Source organism: Arachis stenosperma, chromosome 3 (genome assembly GCF_014773155.1).
Source record: "Arachis stenosperma cultivar V10309 chromosome 3, arast.V10309.gnm1.PFL2, whole genome shotgun sequence".
Lineage (NCBI taxonomy): Eukaryota > Viridiplantae > Streptophyta > Magnoliopsida > Fabales > Fabaceae > Arachis > Arachis stenosperma.
In genome coordinates, this window is record NC_080379.1 from 4,017,188 (window position 1) to 4,033,756 (window position 16,569).

Genomic DNA, 16,569 nt, shown 5'->3' on the forward strand with positions numbered 1-16,569 from the left:
AAAATTTTTTGTTGTAGACAAAATTAATAATATTATGTTCAATTATTTAAGGAGATCAAATTAATATTTTGATTAGATACTTTTGTTTTATTGAAAATAAATTCTAATTTCATTAAAAAATAAATTCTAGTTGACAAGTGAAACGTGTCTTAAAAAAATAATTTATTTATAGAATAATATTGAAAAATCAACAATAATTTGCATGAAAATAGTTTATTAGTAAAATAAAAATTAATTGATTGATTACCATAAAATTTAATTTAACAATAAATTTGCAATTGAACATATTTTTACAGCTTAATTTAAAATCTGTTTCCAGCTTAATTTAAAAACAACTGAAAATGTAAGTTATGGGAAACAAAACAAAACTCATCAAGAAAATAGAAACAGAGACGCAAAAAAAGGACAGATGATATTATTTATGCCATTCCTATAAAAAAACCGTGAATTTTGTTTCTTTTTCATAATACTAAATTTTACTTTTTCAAACAATTTGTATACATATATTTGACAAAAATTAAATAAAAAAAAGTTTCAGATAAATTTAAAAAAAAAATTGGTCGACATGAATGAAGAAAAAGAACATATCAAATTCATCTATTAGGAATTTAAGAATAACACGCAGAAAGAATTTAAATTATTTTAAAAGTAGTTATTTGATCTATTCAAACCGATTTTTTTAAATAAACCATTTGTATAAAATAAATCGATTTTTTTTTTAAACCATACAGTAACACGTGTCAACGATTCAGAAACAACTTGCGACTGCAGGTGAGTTCCCACCTTCATTATATATATGAACATGCTCATTATATATTAAAAGTTCAGGTAGATTGGATCGAGTTGGTATAACATCCATAAAAGGTATTTACATATTTAATTAATTTATTAGTGTTATTATTAATACTAATAAACAGTTACAAATTATTCATATATTGTTAATTATAATAACGATATGTAATATTATTTGGCTAAAGAGATATAATTCTTTTAAAAAATTGTATATTTAAAATATTATATTTTTGGCTAAAAAATATAACTCTTTAAAAATAGTGTATATTTAAAATATGATATCTATTCACAATAGAAGAGTTACAATAATTTACACAATATTAAAGAGATCCTTTCAATATTTAGTATATTTACTAAAATTTGAACCCAACATATTAAAAGGCATATATAGATTATTACTTGAGCAGCTGCGAAATTAGTGTTAGACAGCCCCAATTTCAGACTTTCAATGTTTAACTACATGATTGGGTGGCCCAAATTGATGGGCTTGTTAAAGTTCCGAAGAGAATATGGGCCGGATTTGGCTTAAAGAGCTCTGATGTAGTTTACCAATTAATAATTAAATCATGAAAATATGAAAATAGAAGTAAAATTTACAAAAAAAAACTAATCTATTAGTAATATAATAATAAAAAATTTATTAATTATTAATATATTTATGTATAAATATATATAATTTAATTTATTTTTAATGTATATTTATGTTCTAATATATATTTATAATGATGATTGATATTGTTGATTTTAATAAACACAGAATATTAGTATAATAATTGATGGCGGAAATAGCATGGTAGAGACTACGGCCTGAGATGTGGTTTGTCAAAAAAGAGAAAGGAGGTGAATTCATGCACGTAAGTTGAGAAATATAGGCATTGAATAATGAGACATAATAGAAATTGAGGTAGACCATACACAAAAAATTGAGAAGAGGTAACCCTAGGTAGAGTGAGTGACCATGGTAAAATTGCATGGAAAGATTCCCAAGTTGAAAAGCATATAAATGGCATTAATTATGTGATGATGAAAGGGTTCACATTGACACATTAAACGAATCAAAGCAATGTTGCTTGTCAGCATACCCAATGCCATATACAATTAATGCCTTCCGTCTCTGGCCATGACTCATAGTAAGTAATAACTCATAACCCCCCACTATACAAAACTAACCCTAGCTATATAGTCTCTATACTCTATTATCATTTTCCACATGCATTCGGATCTCATAAGTCGGTGCCATAACAAAAAAAATATTTATATAGTCCTATATTATTATTATGCAAAATTCCAAAACCCACCCTCCTCTCTCACTCTTCATTCTCCAATGAACCAAACACAACCATCTCTTCTCATTTATGACCTTCCTCATTTAAAACTCTCACCTCTCTGATGAGCAGAGAGAGTCACAGAGACAATACTTAACATAATACCTCTCTCTTTCTCTCTCTCTAAAATAAATGCTGTAGCAAAGGGGTGCCATTAATGAGGCTCTACAAATTGCCAGACCAATCTCATTAAATTAAACGCATGCGACCACCCCAACCATTTAATTCCACCATTGACCTGACCCACTGCACCGCCATCCACCACCACCGCTTCAAACTTCAAACCCCTCCCTTCTCTCCGGCGGTTCTTCCAATGAACCATCCTTCAATCACCATCTTCCACGTGTCCCCTTTGCACTCAATTCCACCAAAAAATTAATCTTTTCTCCTACCCAGTTCCAAATTTCACCTTTTTTTCTTTTTCTCTTTCATCTTCTGTTGAACCTCTCCGGCGAAAGCAGCGCCTCGGGATCTCCGCATCTCAGCCGGCTCGACGAAAACCCCGCCGCGCCAGCTGCCGAGGTCAATACGGAAGACCTTAAGAACATGGGGCTAGCGATGGACTTACTCCGCCGCGACGAGCTCCCGCCACCGGCGTACCTCATGCTTGACTCCGATAACGGAAAAAACCCTCTTCGCCGGAAAAACGGTGACTTCATCCCTCTGTAGTATCTGAAAGAGAACACCCTCGGCTTCCCAATAGACCCAAACGGCGAAGGTCTCTTACTCCAGAAACTGCTGCTGCTCCCTCCTCTCCGGTACCGCCATGGGGACGCCGTCGCCGGCTCCATCACCAACATCCTCTCCGACGCCAAGCTCCTTTCGAACCCAAACGAATAAGAACGTTTCAATAGAAAGTCCCTCCCGTTGAACCCCTCCTCGGGAACTTCCACGGTAATCTCCGGCGCCGCCGAAACCGCCGTCGTAGCATGACGATAGTCCTCCGGCGGAGGCGGAGTGTGCTCCGCCGCTATCCGGTGGAAGATGGCATCGTCGTCGAGACTTGGGCGAATCCTGGCGGCGAACATGGGAGTAAACGGCGAGGCGGCGGAGAGAACCCCGGCGCGGCAGAGAGGGCAGTTTGCGTGGGAACGAAGCCAAGCATCGATGCAATCAACATGGAAGGTGTGTGAGCAAAGAGGCAAGGTTCGAACGTAATCATCGTCTTCGAATTCGAAGAGGCAAACGGCGCAATCGCGGCGTGAAGATGAACGGCGAGAGGAGGTGCTGTTGAGTTCGCCGGCGTATAGGGCGGCGTAAAGGGAGAAAGGGATGGTTTTGATGACGGAGTCGTCGAGGCCGTAAGGGGAGAAGGAGGAAGGTGGGATATGAGGGTCGAAGGGGGAGTCGTAGTAGTAAGGGAGGGAGTCTAGGTCGCCGGAGGAGGAAGGGAGGAAGGAATGAGTGCGGCGGCGACGGCGAAAGCGTCTTATGAGGCGGTGGAGTGGAGGAGTGAGGTGGCGGGCTATGAGACGGGAGTATGTAACGAGGAGGAAGGCGGCGGCGATGACAACAACCATTGCTATGAGGGGAGGGCTGAAGTCCACCGGAGACTTAGAAGGTGACGGTGGCGGCAGCGTTGACTTGGCGAAGGTGGCGGATGGAGATGGAGATGGAGATGGAGATGGTGTTGGAGGCCATATCCAATGATGAGAAGAAGAAGGTGGCATGATGGTGGTTGAATTAGGATGATGATGGTGATGCATCTGCATGAGACAGAGAGAGAGAGAAAGAAAAAAGAGAAGAGAAGAGAAGAGAAAGAGAGTGAGTCTCTGACACTGTGCAATTGATAATGCAATGCACAAAACTAAACCGTTGACTGTGGATTTATCTTCTTCTACTTCTCTTTCTAATACAAATCCTTCCTCTTCCTCAAATAAACCACTATCTATTTCTATTTCAAATTCATTCTTACAAATTATTAATTTTATATAAAAATATTTGTATATCAGATTATCTCATTAAATATACGAAACAAAATAGTGTAATTATATAGATTTTTATTTTATCAGTTAAAAAATAAAATATTACTAGTTAATTATCGAGTGAGAAAAAAAAAACATTAATTATTTATTGGATTTTGCTTAATAGTATATTAGTGTTGGCAAAACTTTGATTTGATTTAGCAAGCAAAAGATGTCACAAAAGACATTTAATTTGGAGAGAAATGATTGCGTGTGTTAATTTAGCGGTGTTGACTTTTTTGGCAGCACTTAGAAAGGTTTATGTGTGGGTTGTGGTGCTGCGACACGTCATGGTTTGCTGAATTTAAGAGTTTAGAATTTAGACCCAACTGCAACTGCGCCTTCACCTTCCATCTTCTGTTCCACGCGCCATCTTTCTGCTTCTGCCATCTTAGGCGCCAAACATTCAAACATTATTATTACTTTCTTACTACTAACATTCCCATTCTATTCTAGTTTCAACTTATAAATACTCTTTTATTACATAATATTTGTAATGTTTAGGTTGTATTTTTCCTTTTAGGTTACTTCTATAATAATGCAATTTTAAAACAAACGGTATCGACCCAAATTAGTTATTTCATATAAAGAAGTACTCTCAAGTATTTCAATTAATCTCTATTTATAAATTATTTAATCAAATAAATTTATGTGAAAACTCAGGTGAAGTCGATTTTACGTGAAGTTTATACCTGAGACTAAGAATCGTTGGATAAAAATTTAGTCAAATTAATCAAATCATTTAACGGTTTTCAGGTATCAACTTCACGTAAAGTCGACTTCACCTGAGTTTTCACCATAAATTTAACTAAATTATTTACCCTCACATATACTTATTTTATCTTTGCGCTTCAATTGTAAGTTTTTCTTTTTTTTTTCTTCTTTTTTTTCGTCACTGCTAATACTTCGTCTTTTTTTCTTTTTTTTTCTTTTTCATTATTTTTTCCTTTCATTATCGTATGTTCTAAACTTTAGCTTTTAATCCGCATATTTATATCTTTCGTAATTCTTCCTCAGCCAGGTTTGTGCAGAATAGCAGAACAAGTAAAGTATTTGTAGCATAGCAAAAATGCCTTCCTCGTCATTAATATGTTTGCTCGCGACAATTGTAGCCTCTCGAGAGAATTGATGACTGGATCAAAGATGCACTTGCTATTGCTAATACTAGTACATCGAAAAATTCTAAATTGGTTCGTTTAAATAGCTCCAGATAGTGGAACAAGGGAGTCGTTACCAACACCACTTCCTTCTTTTTTAATTGAAATTTTTTCTCCTCCTTCCTTTTCTTCCTTCTCCTCAATTATTTTCATCATCATCATCGTTGTCTTTTTCTTATACATATCGTCATTATCGTTATCATCGTTATTATTATCGTTATCATCGAATTTTTGCCATATTGATAACGTTGCCTAATCCAAAATTGATTTGAATGTGTTTTTGTTGATAATTCAGTCATTTTTTGTGTTGTTTCCAAACTGAGTTTGTGTATCACAATTATTAAGTAATTTTAGTGCATTTTTTAGTTAGTTGAAGTTTGTAACAAAAATTCGATGTAAAATACTAAGATATTTATGTGTTATTGCGAAGAATTTTTTGTGTATTTTTATTCTGATAAGTTCTCCATCATTCAAAATTCTTCCTCTTTCTCCTCCTTATCTTTTGTTCTTCTTCTTCTTCTTCTTCTTCTTTTTCCTCATATTCATTATCTTCTTTTTTTCTTATTCATCTTTTTCTTCTTGTTTTACATTCTCAATTTTCTTCTTGTTTTACTCTTTTAACGAGAAGAAAAATAAAAAAAATCAAACAAAAAAAATAGAGAAGAAACACATAATGCTATAAAAATATTTAAAAGAGTATGAACCTACATTCATTCAATTAAAAGAAAGAAAGAAAGAAGAAGGAAAAAGAAAAAATTACAACACTAAATAAAATATTTTTGTGTGTCTGTAGCAAAATTTTGGTATAAAAACTAGGATATTTATGTGTTTTTATTAAAAAATGTTGATGTATTTATATTCTAATAAGTGCTGTATAATTCAAAACTCTTCCAATTGTTCCTCTTCATCTTTTGCTTCTTTTTCTTCTTCTTCTTTTTCATTATCATTATCATCATCCTCTTCTTTTTTTTTCTTATTCATCTTTTTCTTCTTGTTTTACTCTATTAACAAGAACAAAAAAATAAAACGAAGAAAAAGAAACACATAATGCTACAAAATTACTTGGAAAAGAATGAACATACATTCATTCAACTAAAAGAAAAAAAATAAAAAAAGAAGAAGAAGAAAATTGCAGTATTAAAGAAAGCATTTTTGCGTATTTGTAAGAATTTTTGATGTATTTTTCTTTTGATAAGTTGTGTTATTATTAAGAAATTTCGATGTATTTTTCTTCTGATAAGTTATGCGTAATTCAAAACTCTTGCTCTTGCTCTTCCTCTTCCTTCTCCACCTCTTTTGCTGTTGTTTCTTCTTCTTCTTCATCATCATCATCATCATCATCTTCTTATTTTTCTTATTCATCTTTTTCTTATTGTTTTACATTCTCAATTTTCTCCTTGTTTTATTCTTTTAATAAGAATAAAAACAAAAAATCAAACAAAGAAAAAGAAGAAGAACACATAATGATGCAAAATTATTTGGAAGAGTATGAATCTATATTTATTCAATTAAAAAAAAGAAATAAAGAAAAAAAAATGCAGTATTAAAAAAACATTTTTGTGTATTGTAGCAAAATTTTAATGTAAAAACTAAGACATTTAAGTGTTATTATTAAAAAATTTCGATATATTTTTATTCTGATAAGTTATGCATATTTTAAAACTCTTCCTCTTCTTCTTCATCCTCTTTCTTTTTTGTGGATGCTTCTTCTTCTTCTTTTTCATCATCATCATCATCATCTTTTTTTTCTTTCTTATTTTACTTTCTTAACACAAATTTAAAAAAATCAAACAAAGAAGAAGAAGAAACATATAATGCTGTAAAATTACTTGGAAGAAGATGAATATACATTCATTCAATTAAAAAAAAGAAATAAGAAAGAAAAGAAAAAAATGCAGCATTAAATAAAATATTTTTGTGTATTTGTAACAAAATTTCAGTGTAAAAACTAAAATATTTATGTGTTATTGTTAAAAAATTTTGATGTATTTTTTTTATAAGTTCTGCATAATTCAAAATTATTCCATTTCCTCTTTCTTATCTTTTGCTGCTTCTTCATCATCATCATCATCATCATCATCATCATCATCATCATCTTCTTCTTCTTCTTCTTCTTCTTCTTCTTCTTTTACCTTCTCAAGTTTATTCTTATTTTACTCTTTTAACAATAATTAAAAAAAATTAAACAAAGAAGAAGAAAAAATACATAATGTTGCAAAATTATTTGAAAAAAGATGAACTTATATTCATTCAACTAAAAGAAAGAAAAATTAAGAAAAAAAAGAAAACAAATGTAGCATTAAAAAAATATTTTTGTATATTTGTAACAAAATTTTAGTGTAAAAACTAAGACATTTATATGTTATTGTTAAGAAATTTCGATGTATTTTTATTCTAATAAGTTTTGCATAGTTTAAAACTCTTCATCTTTTTTCTCCTCATCTTTTGCTTCTTCTTATTCCTCTTCTTTTTCATCATCATCTTCTTTTTTTTCTTATTTATCTTTTCTTTCTTATTTTACTTTCTCAAAATTTTTTTGTTTTAGTCTCTTAACAAGAATAAAAACAAAAAAATTAAATAAAAAAAAAAAGAGAAACACATAATACTGCAAAATTACTTGAAAAATAATAAACCTATATTCATTCAACTAAAAAAAGAAAAAAATAAGAAAAAAAGAAGAAAAAATGCAGCATTAAAAAAATATTTTTGTGCATTTGTAACAAAATTTCGGTGTAAAAACTAAAAAATTTATGTGTTATTATTAAGAAATTACTGTGTATTTTTATTCTGATATGTGTTGCATAATTTAAAACTCTTCATCTTTCTCATCTTCTGCTGCTTCTTCTTCTTTTTTATCTTTTTGTTTCATTTTGTCATAATTTTTTTAGGAAGCAAAAATCAACCAAAGAAGAAAAAAATACATAATAATGTTGCAAAATCAACAAAAAAGAAGAGGAAAAAATGCACCAAGAACAACAGTAATAAAAAGAATGACGAAGGGGATGAAACTCGCAAAAAAGAAGAAAGGACGCGAAGAAAAAGGAGAAAAAACGCAAAGAAAAAAGAAGAGAAAGAGAAGGAGGAACACGAGATATAAATCTTGGAGGAGAAATCCGAAGGAGAAGAAACACGAAGAAGAACCGCGTGATTTCAATATGTGTAGCAGTAATAGTTGTGACCAAGGTAGAGAAAATCGAGATTTTACGTGAAATCGAAAAAGTAAATAAAAAACGTAAAACGTAAAATCTTAACAAGATTTAAATCGTAAAATCGTCAGACTTAGTACAAATTTCATAAAATCGATAAACTCATTTAAAATTGTAATATCGGAAGATTTTAAGAGTTAAATCGAGATTCTAGCTACTATGGTTGTGACTGTGAAGGTTCTGTTAATAATATTTTTAAATTATTCTTTTTTGTAAGGGAATTGGAATTCAGACAAGTGTTTTTTTTTTTTTGGACAGGGTGTGGACACCATGGCATAATGGATCCTATCCCTTTTTAAAGAAAAAAATATATGGGCCTTGTGGGCTCTCACCGCTAAGAAAAAAAACAGGAAAGGGTGTGGTACAAATAACAAAACGGAAGAAATAGCTGGAGAACCAAAAACCCTAAATCGAACAAGAAGAGCGAATTTGGGAGCTAGGGTTTAAGCTTTCGATCAGTTTCGAAGAAATCAGAAGAGGAGGCAGCCATCATGTTCCCAGGAATGTTCATGCGGAAGCCAGATAAAGCTGCGGCATTGAAGCAGCTGAAATCTCACGTCGCCATGTTCGGTGCTTGGGTTGTCGTCGTTCGAATCACCCCTTACATTCTTCACTTTCTCAACCGCGACAAAGACGACCTCGAGCTCAGGCTCGAGCTTTAGGCTCCAGCTTCATCAGGTAACTCCCCCCCGCCCCAATTCACTTCCATTTTAGATTCAATTTTTTGTATGCGAATTTGGGGAATTCTCTCATTATTTGCTTGAAGTTTCTGACTTTTCAGGTTTGGCAAATAATTGATGAATTGTTACGTTAAGGGTTTCTGTTAAAACGTCCTGTTGTTAACACAATAAGATTTGTAGTTTATTCTACATAATAAGTATTTGACTTGGAATCTATGAGTTTATTTTCGGTAGCTTAAAAGCAAATACAGTATGCTGTTTCAGTTAGGATTTATGACGAATTAGGGTCAGTTAATTGAAAATTGAGTGTATCATGTGCGGAATTGAGTTTTGGATGAGGACTATACTTTAATCTATGTTTACATTATAACATTGTGCCATTCATGTTTTCCTAAAAGAATATAGTATATGGTATACATCTTAAAATTGGGTTTATGTGGTTGTTTTCAACTTGATGATTAGTATGAATTCTAAATCAACTATTCTAAAACATGAGTTATAAAGTGATTGCATTTTTCACCCTATTTCCTTCCATTCGGAAATAACTGTCATATTTTGGAAGTATTTAGACATAATTCGAGGTCACACGTTCCAAAACATTGCACTTAATTCTGGACAGAGGTAGTGGTACCTAACCTGTGTCGTATGTTCTGCTAAAGATGAACTTATAATCATGTGTGATTAATCATCAAAAACCAATGCTGATTAATCATTAAAAAAAAACAAAAATTAGGATCTCAGGTGGGTATATCATCCTTTATAGTAGTTGTTCTTGTATATATTTATGGTTAATGATTTAGTTTGGATTTATATTCTGTCCATAATTTTAATCATCGTATTTGTGCATTTATCTGAACATCTTTATTTTTATTTTTTGTGCGTTCTTTTAAGGAATCCAGTTTTCTTGGTGTCTACCATTCAATTGTAGTTTCTTCTACTACATTTATTGATATTGTTTTAATACCTTGCCACATTTCTGTTCATTGAGAACTTGTGTTAATGGCTAGTTTCTTCTTAATTTGTGCAGCTGTCTTGATGTGGAGGAATAGGTGCTTGGGTTCGGAAAGAATTTATGGGAATTATGTTTCAATGTAACCCTGAAAATCATTAGTCCATCTCATAATGTTGCTTGTTAGTTTAAAATTAATATTCCATTTACATTTGGTCATTTGGAATGGTGAGTAGACACTGTATGGCTGTTTAACCACATTGATAAACCGTGTGATGTGAAGGGTTTTTTTTTTTTTTTTTTTTTTTTTTTTTTTTTTTTTTTTAAAACCAAATGAAACAAACAAAGAGAACATTTGAGGCAGAGTACGTATACGCATAAAATTTGATTACACAATTTTTTCCCCTTTCCCTTTATAGTTGGTCTTTTTATTAAACTCAAGTTGCATGTGTTTTGGTGGGAACTAATCAGATGCTTACTAAATGAGGTGTGTTTAGGTAGGAGTACAAGTGATGAAATACTTTTTATTCTAAAAAGATATCGCTATTGTAGATGCAAACATAATTGAATTGGTATTAAGTGAACATGTAATAATATTGATTTATATCTTGATTATTTTGTTATCCAATGATTTATTGACACCTATGGCTATCACCCCCACCGAGAGGGTTCTCTACCACCACTAGTTTCACATGATAACATCACTTTCCAACGAGAATGGGGTCACAACACTTGTGACAAATGGCAAATCTAAGTTCCTTCTTTTGAAAGCACTGGTTGACAATGTTCCTCTACAGCATATTCATACAATTTATTAATTCAATTTCGACACAGATGCCTTCCACAACTTAGTGAAAGAAAAGGAGGGCATGTCATGGAATATAAAAAAGAAATATTAAGGGAAACGAAATCGAATCTTTTGATCAAAGGAATCATCTTTTCATAATCTTTGTTTTGTTTATTTGAATAGATATTACCTTAAATTTAAGTCTCTCAAATTAGGAGGGTTATGTGCACATAAACGTTTCTACTATAAACAGAAATAAAGAGAGAGAAAAAAGTTAGGATAAATGTCTTCTCATTGTACCTAAAGAAACCTCTCAGAGTCATAGTCTCACCTATTTAGTGCCTTGAAGGACATGCCACCGAACGAGGAATTAAAGTAACACCATGTGTCAGCTCCATCATAATAATAATTAAGCACATCATTTACTCAATTAGCAGAACAAACCCAAAAGATAAAAAACCTTTGAGCCACTCCAAGCTTCCATGATCTAAAAGAAAAAAAAAAGACTTGGAAGAGAGATGTCTGCTTCATCATGGTTATAAAAAAGTGCACACCCCATCATCATGTTCTTTACTTACGTACTGGAATTCTTTTCCTATAGTCCTCATATTGTATTGTTTCACACTTGGCACAAACACAAGGGGGTTGTGACTGGTGACTGGTGATTGAGTGTGGGAATTTTGTCTTTCTTTCTACAGAAAATAGTTAGTCTTGGGAGCTGTGAGATCTTATCTTGTTGTGGTTCATGTGTGTGTGTTTGTAGCAGCAAAAAGTTTCATATGAATGAATTATAACTTTGGAAAGCTACAAGACTTTAGTGGTGGGGGTGCTGTGGATGTGGTTTCAGTGTTGAAGGACAGATATGATAATGATAGAAGCATGTCATAATAAGGGAATTCAAGAAGAAGAAGAAGAAGAAAAAGAAGAGGGAATTAATAGTAGTAGTAGAGTACAATCCATGCATTAAATTTCTGCTTTTAATGGATGAATTACCTGGCTCTGTGGGCACCAGTGCCAGCTTCAGCCTCAGATTGGGCCAGGCTATTTTCTCATCTTCTTCACTCCTCTTTATGTCTTTGGGAGTTGAATTCTACAGCTACACAGCTTTCTGGTACTTCTCCTACATTTTCTGGTCCCCACCTTTTTTCCTTATCTCAGAAAAAAGGGATTTTGACTTTAATTTCTCTGTTAATTCTGCTTTGGTTTGTTTTCTTTTTCCTTTCTGGCTTGCCTAAGATTCTCTGGAGATTTTAGGATCTGTTGTTAAGTCCCTTCATACACAGGCTAATAAATCATATCTCATGTCATAATTGAGTCTTTTGGTGAATGTTTAACTTGTAGTTTTATCCATAAACTCTGCTTGCATAACTGAATTTTTTCTGTTTTTGGGTTCCCTGTTGTTTTTAGCTATTTGGTAACAATTATGGGATTGGTGATACCTTGGAGCTTCACATTAGCATTGGTTGATGGATATTCAGTTCTTGTCAAATGCCCTATTCGTCAACCAGGAATTCTCATGATTATTGTTGTTGGAGATTGGGTATGTAACTGTAACCATCTTTTTCTTCTGATCAAAGAATTTGTATCACTTGACATATAGATATATAGCAACTATAATAGATAGAATTTCGATTTAACTCTTCGAATCTTTCGGTATTACGATTCTGAATAAGTTAATCGATTTTACAATATTTCTACTGGGGCTAAATCTTAACCTAGCAAGTAGCAACAATCTGTTTGTTTATATATCTTTTGGGTGTAAACAGATATTATCAACACTGACATTAGCAGCAGCTTGCTCAACAGCTAGTGTTGTGGATCTCTTGCTCCATTCCCATGGCAATTTTTGTCCTCCAAAGCTTTGCAGCAGGTACAGGATATCTGCAATCATGGCCTTCTTCTCATGGTTTCTGTCTTTGGCATCCTCTCTTTTCAATCTTTGGCTATTACCCTCTTTGTAATTTTCCTGTATAATATTAGATTTCATTTTTTGGTATTTTTTTAGATATACACACATTCAATTATGTATTGTCATGTCTGACTTTTGAATAAGCAATGAAAAAGAAGATTCTTGGTGCCTCTAACTACTTACCAATGGAAGAAGTGCTATATTACAAAAGGGCACCATAGAAACCTTTGGAATCAAATATATGAATTTGAAAGGTGTTTGTAGCATGACATATTCATAGGTCACGAGCACCATTAAGAATATGATGAATGCAATGGCAACAATGCATTATTACGGATCCTATTGTAAAGTCATTGTCTATTAATTTAACTGTCATTTCTGCAACTACACAATAAATAATTTATGACATTTAATATATTCAGAGGGAATGAAATATTACACAACAAAAGCACCATCTCTGCTTGAAGCATCAAAGCTTCTTCCATCTTCCATTCAGAACATAAATCCCTTTATCAACACTTACATAACTCTTCAAGGATTCAAGCACAAGGCCTAAGAAAACACATTCAGACAAAAAACAAAAGATCATTCAGAAGAAGGTAATAATAAAAATACTGGACTAATCAAAATTTCAGATCAAAGTAAGCATTAAAAGCCAAGTAGCACTTAACCCAAAGATTTATTTATAGGACTCTGTTTGTTTGAGAATCTGTCGGTTAAATATGAGTAGAACCATTGATGTAATAACTTATGATTTGTTTAACCCAAAGAACATGATTTGCCAAAAGTAGCAACCAATATGTTGCAGTGAGTGCAGACTAATATCCATCCATGTTAATATTTTTAATCGCTCTTAAACAAGTGCTTTACATTTATCTATACTTCTAATGAGAGATTGAATTGGATAAACTGATAAAATGACTCAATTATGCCAATAAAGGCTTAGATTACATCTAGAGATTGAATTGCCTTACCACACTGCTTTAAGTTTGAAAGGCTAAGAGGGAAATTGGAGGGAACAAATTTCATTCTTGACATGGACAAAACAAAGGTCACCACACAATTGCTGCAGAATGAATAACATTCCTCATGTTTGTTAAAATTAAAGTAGTATTTTGTCATTATTGTTCAACTAGCTTGTGACATTTGTTCTTCAAAGAAGCAGTACAAATTCTCAAGGGAAAACATCTATTCAAATTGTGACACCTTGCAAAGTTAACCACTCTACATCTTTGGTGATGCTCTTCTAAGAAAACTGCATGACCTCAAAAAGTTAGAAACAACTTGTTATATGCGTACTAATTTATATCCAAGAATCAGTTCCTCAAACTTGCATCATGGGTCATTTCCATTCTTGTTGAAGATACAATCAAATGGATAAGCTAGCCTTTAAATCAAGCAAGAGGAATTTATTCCTTTTCTTAACTTTAATGTGTTTAACTTTATCCACCCTATTGAATAAAATACTTGCATGATCTGTGATCAGAGTTAATCAATGAGGTTCCATGATTTCCAGTAGTATTATCTTCATTGATCCCTTCATTAGTTCTTCAAATCGAATCAGTCAAATTTAGAAAGAAAAATGATGAAAAGTAAAAACAAAACAAGTGGCATATATTCTTTAGTGGGGGCTGTATGTCCCAAGAACTCTAACACCTCCTCAAAGCTAAGCAAGCATAATTCTCTTTTTGAAATGCTTCAACCATAAGCCAAATTTAACCCCAAATTCAACAAATGTATATATAATAACCCTTTGACACCAATATTCCATTCTCATAGTAATCACAAATAGAAACACATAGAGATAGAGAAGCATGAAATACAATGAAATATACCATTTCCACCACCCTCATCACAAGCTGAAGTTCGAGAAGTCTGAAATCCCATTCAAATGTGATGGATGCAAGGAAATAGGCATAGGGTCACGCTACAAATGCTCCACTAACACCCTTTGTGACTATGATCTTCACATGCAATGTGCATTACCTTCCCCTACTTTCTTCCACCCTTTCTACAGAAAATGCAACTTCCAATTCATGTCTCACCCTCCAGGTTACCCTTCATTTTACACAATTGTTCAATTATATTAAGGGTCTGTTGTCGCTGGTCAAAAGTTGTTGCATGCACAAGATGAGATTCGAATCCCGAATCCCGTTAAGGAGCCAATGTTGAATTTGTACAATATGTATTCGGCCCAATATGAGTAAAAAAATAAACATTCAGAATAAAATATTACTAATTTCTCAAACACTCGTACTATCCAGAATAACCATTCGGGTACCAGGATAATAAACATCTAATATCATACTGAATAGAATATTCTTAAACTCTATTATACACATTGTACAGATACTCTATTGACTTCCTATACTTTCTCAGCCAACACTTACTTAAGCAGATGAGTGAGCTTACCACTCGACTAATCTGCCCTTTTATTATGTGTTTGTCCGGTACTAAAATTTTGTGAACGGGTGATATCAGGTGAGACGGGACGATACTGCAATGCATGTGAGAAGGACGTGAATGGGTTCGTGTACCATTGCAGGTCATGCGGCTATGATCTGCACCCATGCTGCGCGAAGCTTCCGATGGTTGTGGAGGAGGATGAAGTGAAGCTTTACCTGTACAGAAAAGTGAGGTCATGGTGCCACCATTGCGGTAGAAAGGGAGGTAGTTGGAGTTACAGGTCGAAGTGCAAGAGCTACAGCGTTCATGTGGCGTGTGTGAGGGAGATGCTTGTGGAGAACTGGCACCATGTTTATAGAAACAGCATCAGCAACAGCATGCAGAGTAGTGTGCATCGGAGTAAGGGGAGGATGAAGAACAGGTGCTGTGATATTGCAGCATTTGCTCTGCAGATTGTTATCTCAGCCATCTTGGGTGATCCAACGCCTCTCATTGCTGCCATTGTTGCCTCGCTCATTTCAACTTCTTAGAATCTGATACGAATCTAGGACTCGAATCTAGGACTCTTGAATCTGCGATCTCTTTGGTGAATATAGAGAAATTATGTCATTTGAGTTATAACTCATTGAAAAAATTAATTATTACATATTTATATATAAATATATTATGTTTTTTTAATATATATCTAAGATAATTACTATGTAAACAATATCGTGTTGATTACCTATAAATCTTTATATAGATTCTGAATAGTTTGAATTTTGAATTATTTGATAACTAGAATATAGAATTTGAGTTAGTTTTGACTTGAGTTCAACCCTATACAAAAAAGCTATCATATGAAAAGATCTTCATATAATATAAATTAAAGATGATAGTTAAATATAAATAAATATATATTATATATGTTAAATAATTCTGTTAAAGATATTAAAACATTCAACTTCTTAACTATAGTATATATATGAAAATATTTTCATGTGAGAAATTATTTAATATAAAATTAAACATGCTATTTCATTTTCTATAATATAATAAATTTAGCTATACAAATAATCTAAATAAGAGTACTTGATTTTTCGCTCATGTATAATAGTTTGCATATTCTATTAAAACTTACTAAAATAATATACTAATAGAGTGATGATTGGAAGTCTTAGTTCATATTCTTAGTACTTAAATAGATAAAAATTTAAATATATATGAAATGGAGTTAAATCTCAATTTAGTCCTTGAAATTTAGTCCAATACTTTAAATGACTTCCATAATTTCGTTGGCTCCAATTAGAACCTCTAAATTTGTAATTGTAGTTCTGACTTGCTCCGGAAATCATCTTCGTTAGCAGAATACTGATCTGATGCAATTACATGACATGGTGGATACTACTTAAACG

The 16,569-nt window shown here is 32.8% G+C and overlaps 4 protein-coding genes across 4 annotated transcripts; 3 read left to right on the plus strand and 1 right to left on the minus strand.

Moving 5' to 3' along the window:
* Window positions 1-1,780: 1,780 nt before the first annotated feature.
* LOC130967633 (RING-H2 finger protein ATL65) lies at window positions 1,781-3,953 on the minus strand. The gene has a single exon (XM_057892579.1). The coding sequence runs from the start codon at window positions 3,827-3,829 to the stop codon at window positions 2,546-2,548; it is 1,284 nt and encodes a 427-aa protein (XP_057748562.1). The 5' UTR covers window positions 3,830-3,953; the 3' UTR covers window positions 1,781-2,545.
* A 4,883-nt stretch (window positions 3,954-8,836) lies between these two features.
* LOC130965372 (mitochondrial import receptor subunit TOM6 homolog) lies at window positions 8,837-10,355 on the plus strand. Its single transcript, XM_057890140.1, has 2 exons — window positions 8,837-9,122; window positions 10,152-10,355. Exon 1 carries the CDS (start codon window positions 8,936-8,938, stop codon window positions 9,104-9,106), a length of 171 nt encoding a protein of 56 aa, XP_057746123.1. The 5' UTR covers window positions 8,837-8,935; the 3' UTR covers window positions 9,107-9,122; window positions 10,152-10,355.
* A 103-nt stretch (window positions 10,356-10,458) lies between these two features.
* Window positions 10,459-13,076, plus strand: LOC130965371 (CASP-like protein 5C1). Its single transcript, XM_057890139.1, has 3 exons — window positions 10,459-11,971; window positions 12,268-12,400; window positions 12,627-13,076. Exons 1-3 carry the CDS (start codon window positions 11,841-11,843, stop codon window positions 12,819-12,821), a joined length of 459 nt encoding a protein of 152 aa, XP_057746122.1. The 5' UTR covers window positions 10,459-11,840; the 3' UTR covers window positions 12,822-13,076.
* A 1,482-nt stretch (window positions 13,077-14,558) lies between these two features.
* On the plus strand, window positions 14,559-15,859 carry LOC130970582 (uncharacterized). The gene is made up of 2 exons (XM_057896708.1): window positions 14,559-14,821; window positions 15,251-15,859. Exons 1-2 carry the CDS (start codon window positions 14,584-14,586, stop codon window positions 15,703-15,705), a joined length of 693 nt encoding a protein of 230 aa, XP_057752691.1. The 5' UTR covers window positions 14,559-14,583; the 3' UTR covers window positions 15,706-15,859.
* Window positions 15,860-16,569: the final 710 nt, after the last annotated feature.

Bases quoted from the DNA above. Each gene is read 5' to 3' on its own strand.
- LOC130965371 (XM_057890139.1), top strand. From the start codon at position 11,841: ATGGATGAATTACCTGGCTCTGTGGGCACCAGTGCCAGCTTCAGCCTC. The intron at 11,972-12,267 runs GTACTTCTCCTA...TGTTGTTTTTAG, and splicing joins TACAGCTACACAGCTTTCTG to CTATTTGGTAACAATTATGG. The intron at 12,401-12,626 runs GTATGTAACTGT...GGGTGTAAACAG, and splicing joins TTATTGTTGTTGGAGATTGG to ATATTATCAACACTGACATT.
- LOC130965372 (XM_057890140.1), top strand. From the start codon at position 8,936: ATGTTCCCAGGAATGTTCATGCGGAAGCCAGATAAAGCTGCGGCATTG.
- LOC130970582 (XM_057896708.1), top strand. From the start codon at position 14,584: ATGAAATACAATGAAATATACCATTTCCACCACCCTCATCACAAGCTG. The intron at 14,822-15,250 runs GTTACCCTTCAT...GGGTGATATCAG, and splicing joins ATTCATGTCTCACCCTCCAG to GTGAGACGGGACGATACTGC.
- LOC130967633 (XM_057892579.1), bottom strand. From the start codon at position 3,829: ATGCAGATGCATCACCATCATCATCCTAATTCAACCACCATCATGCCA.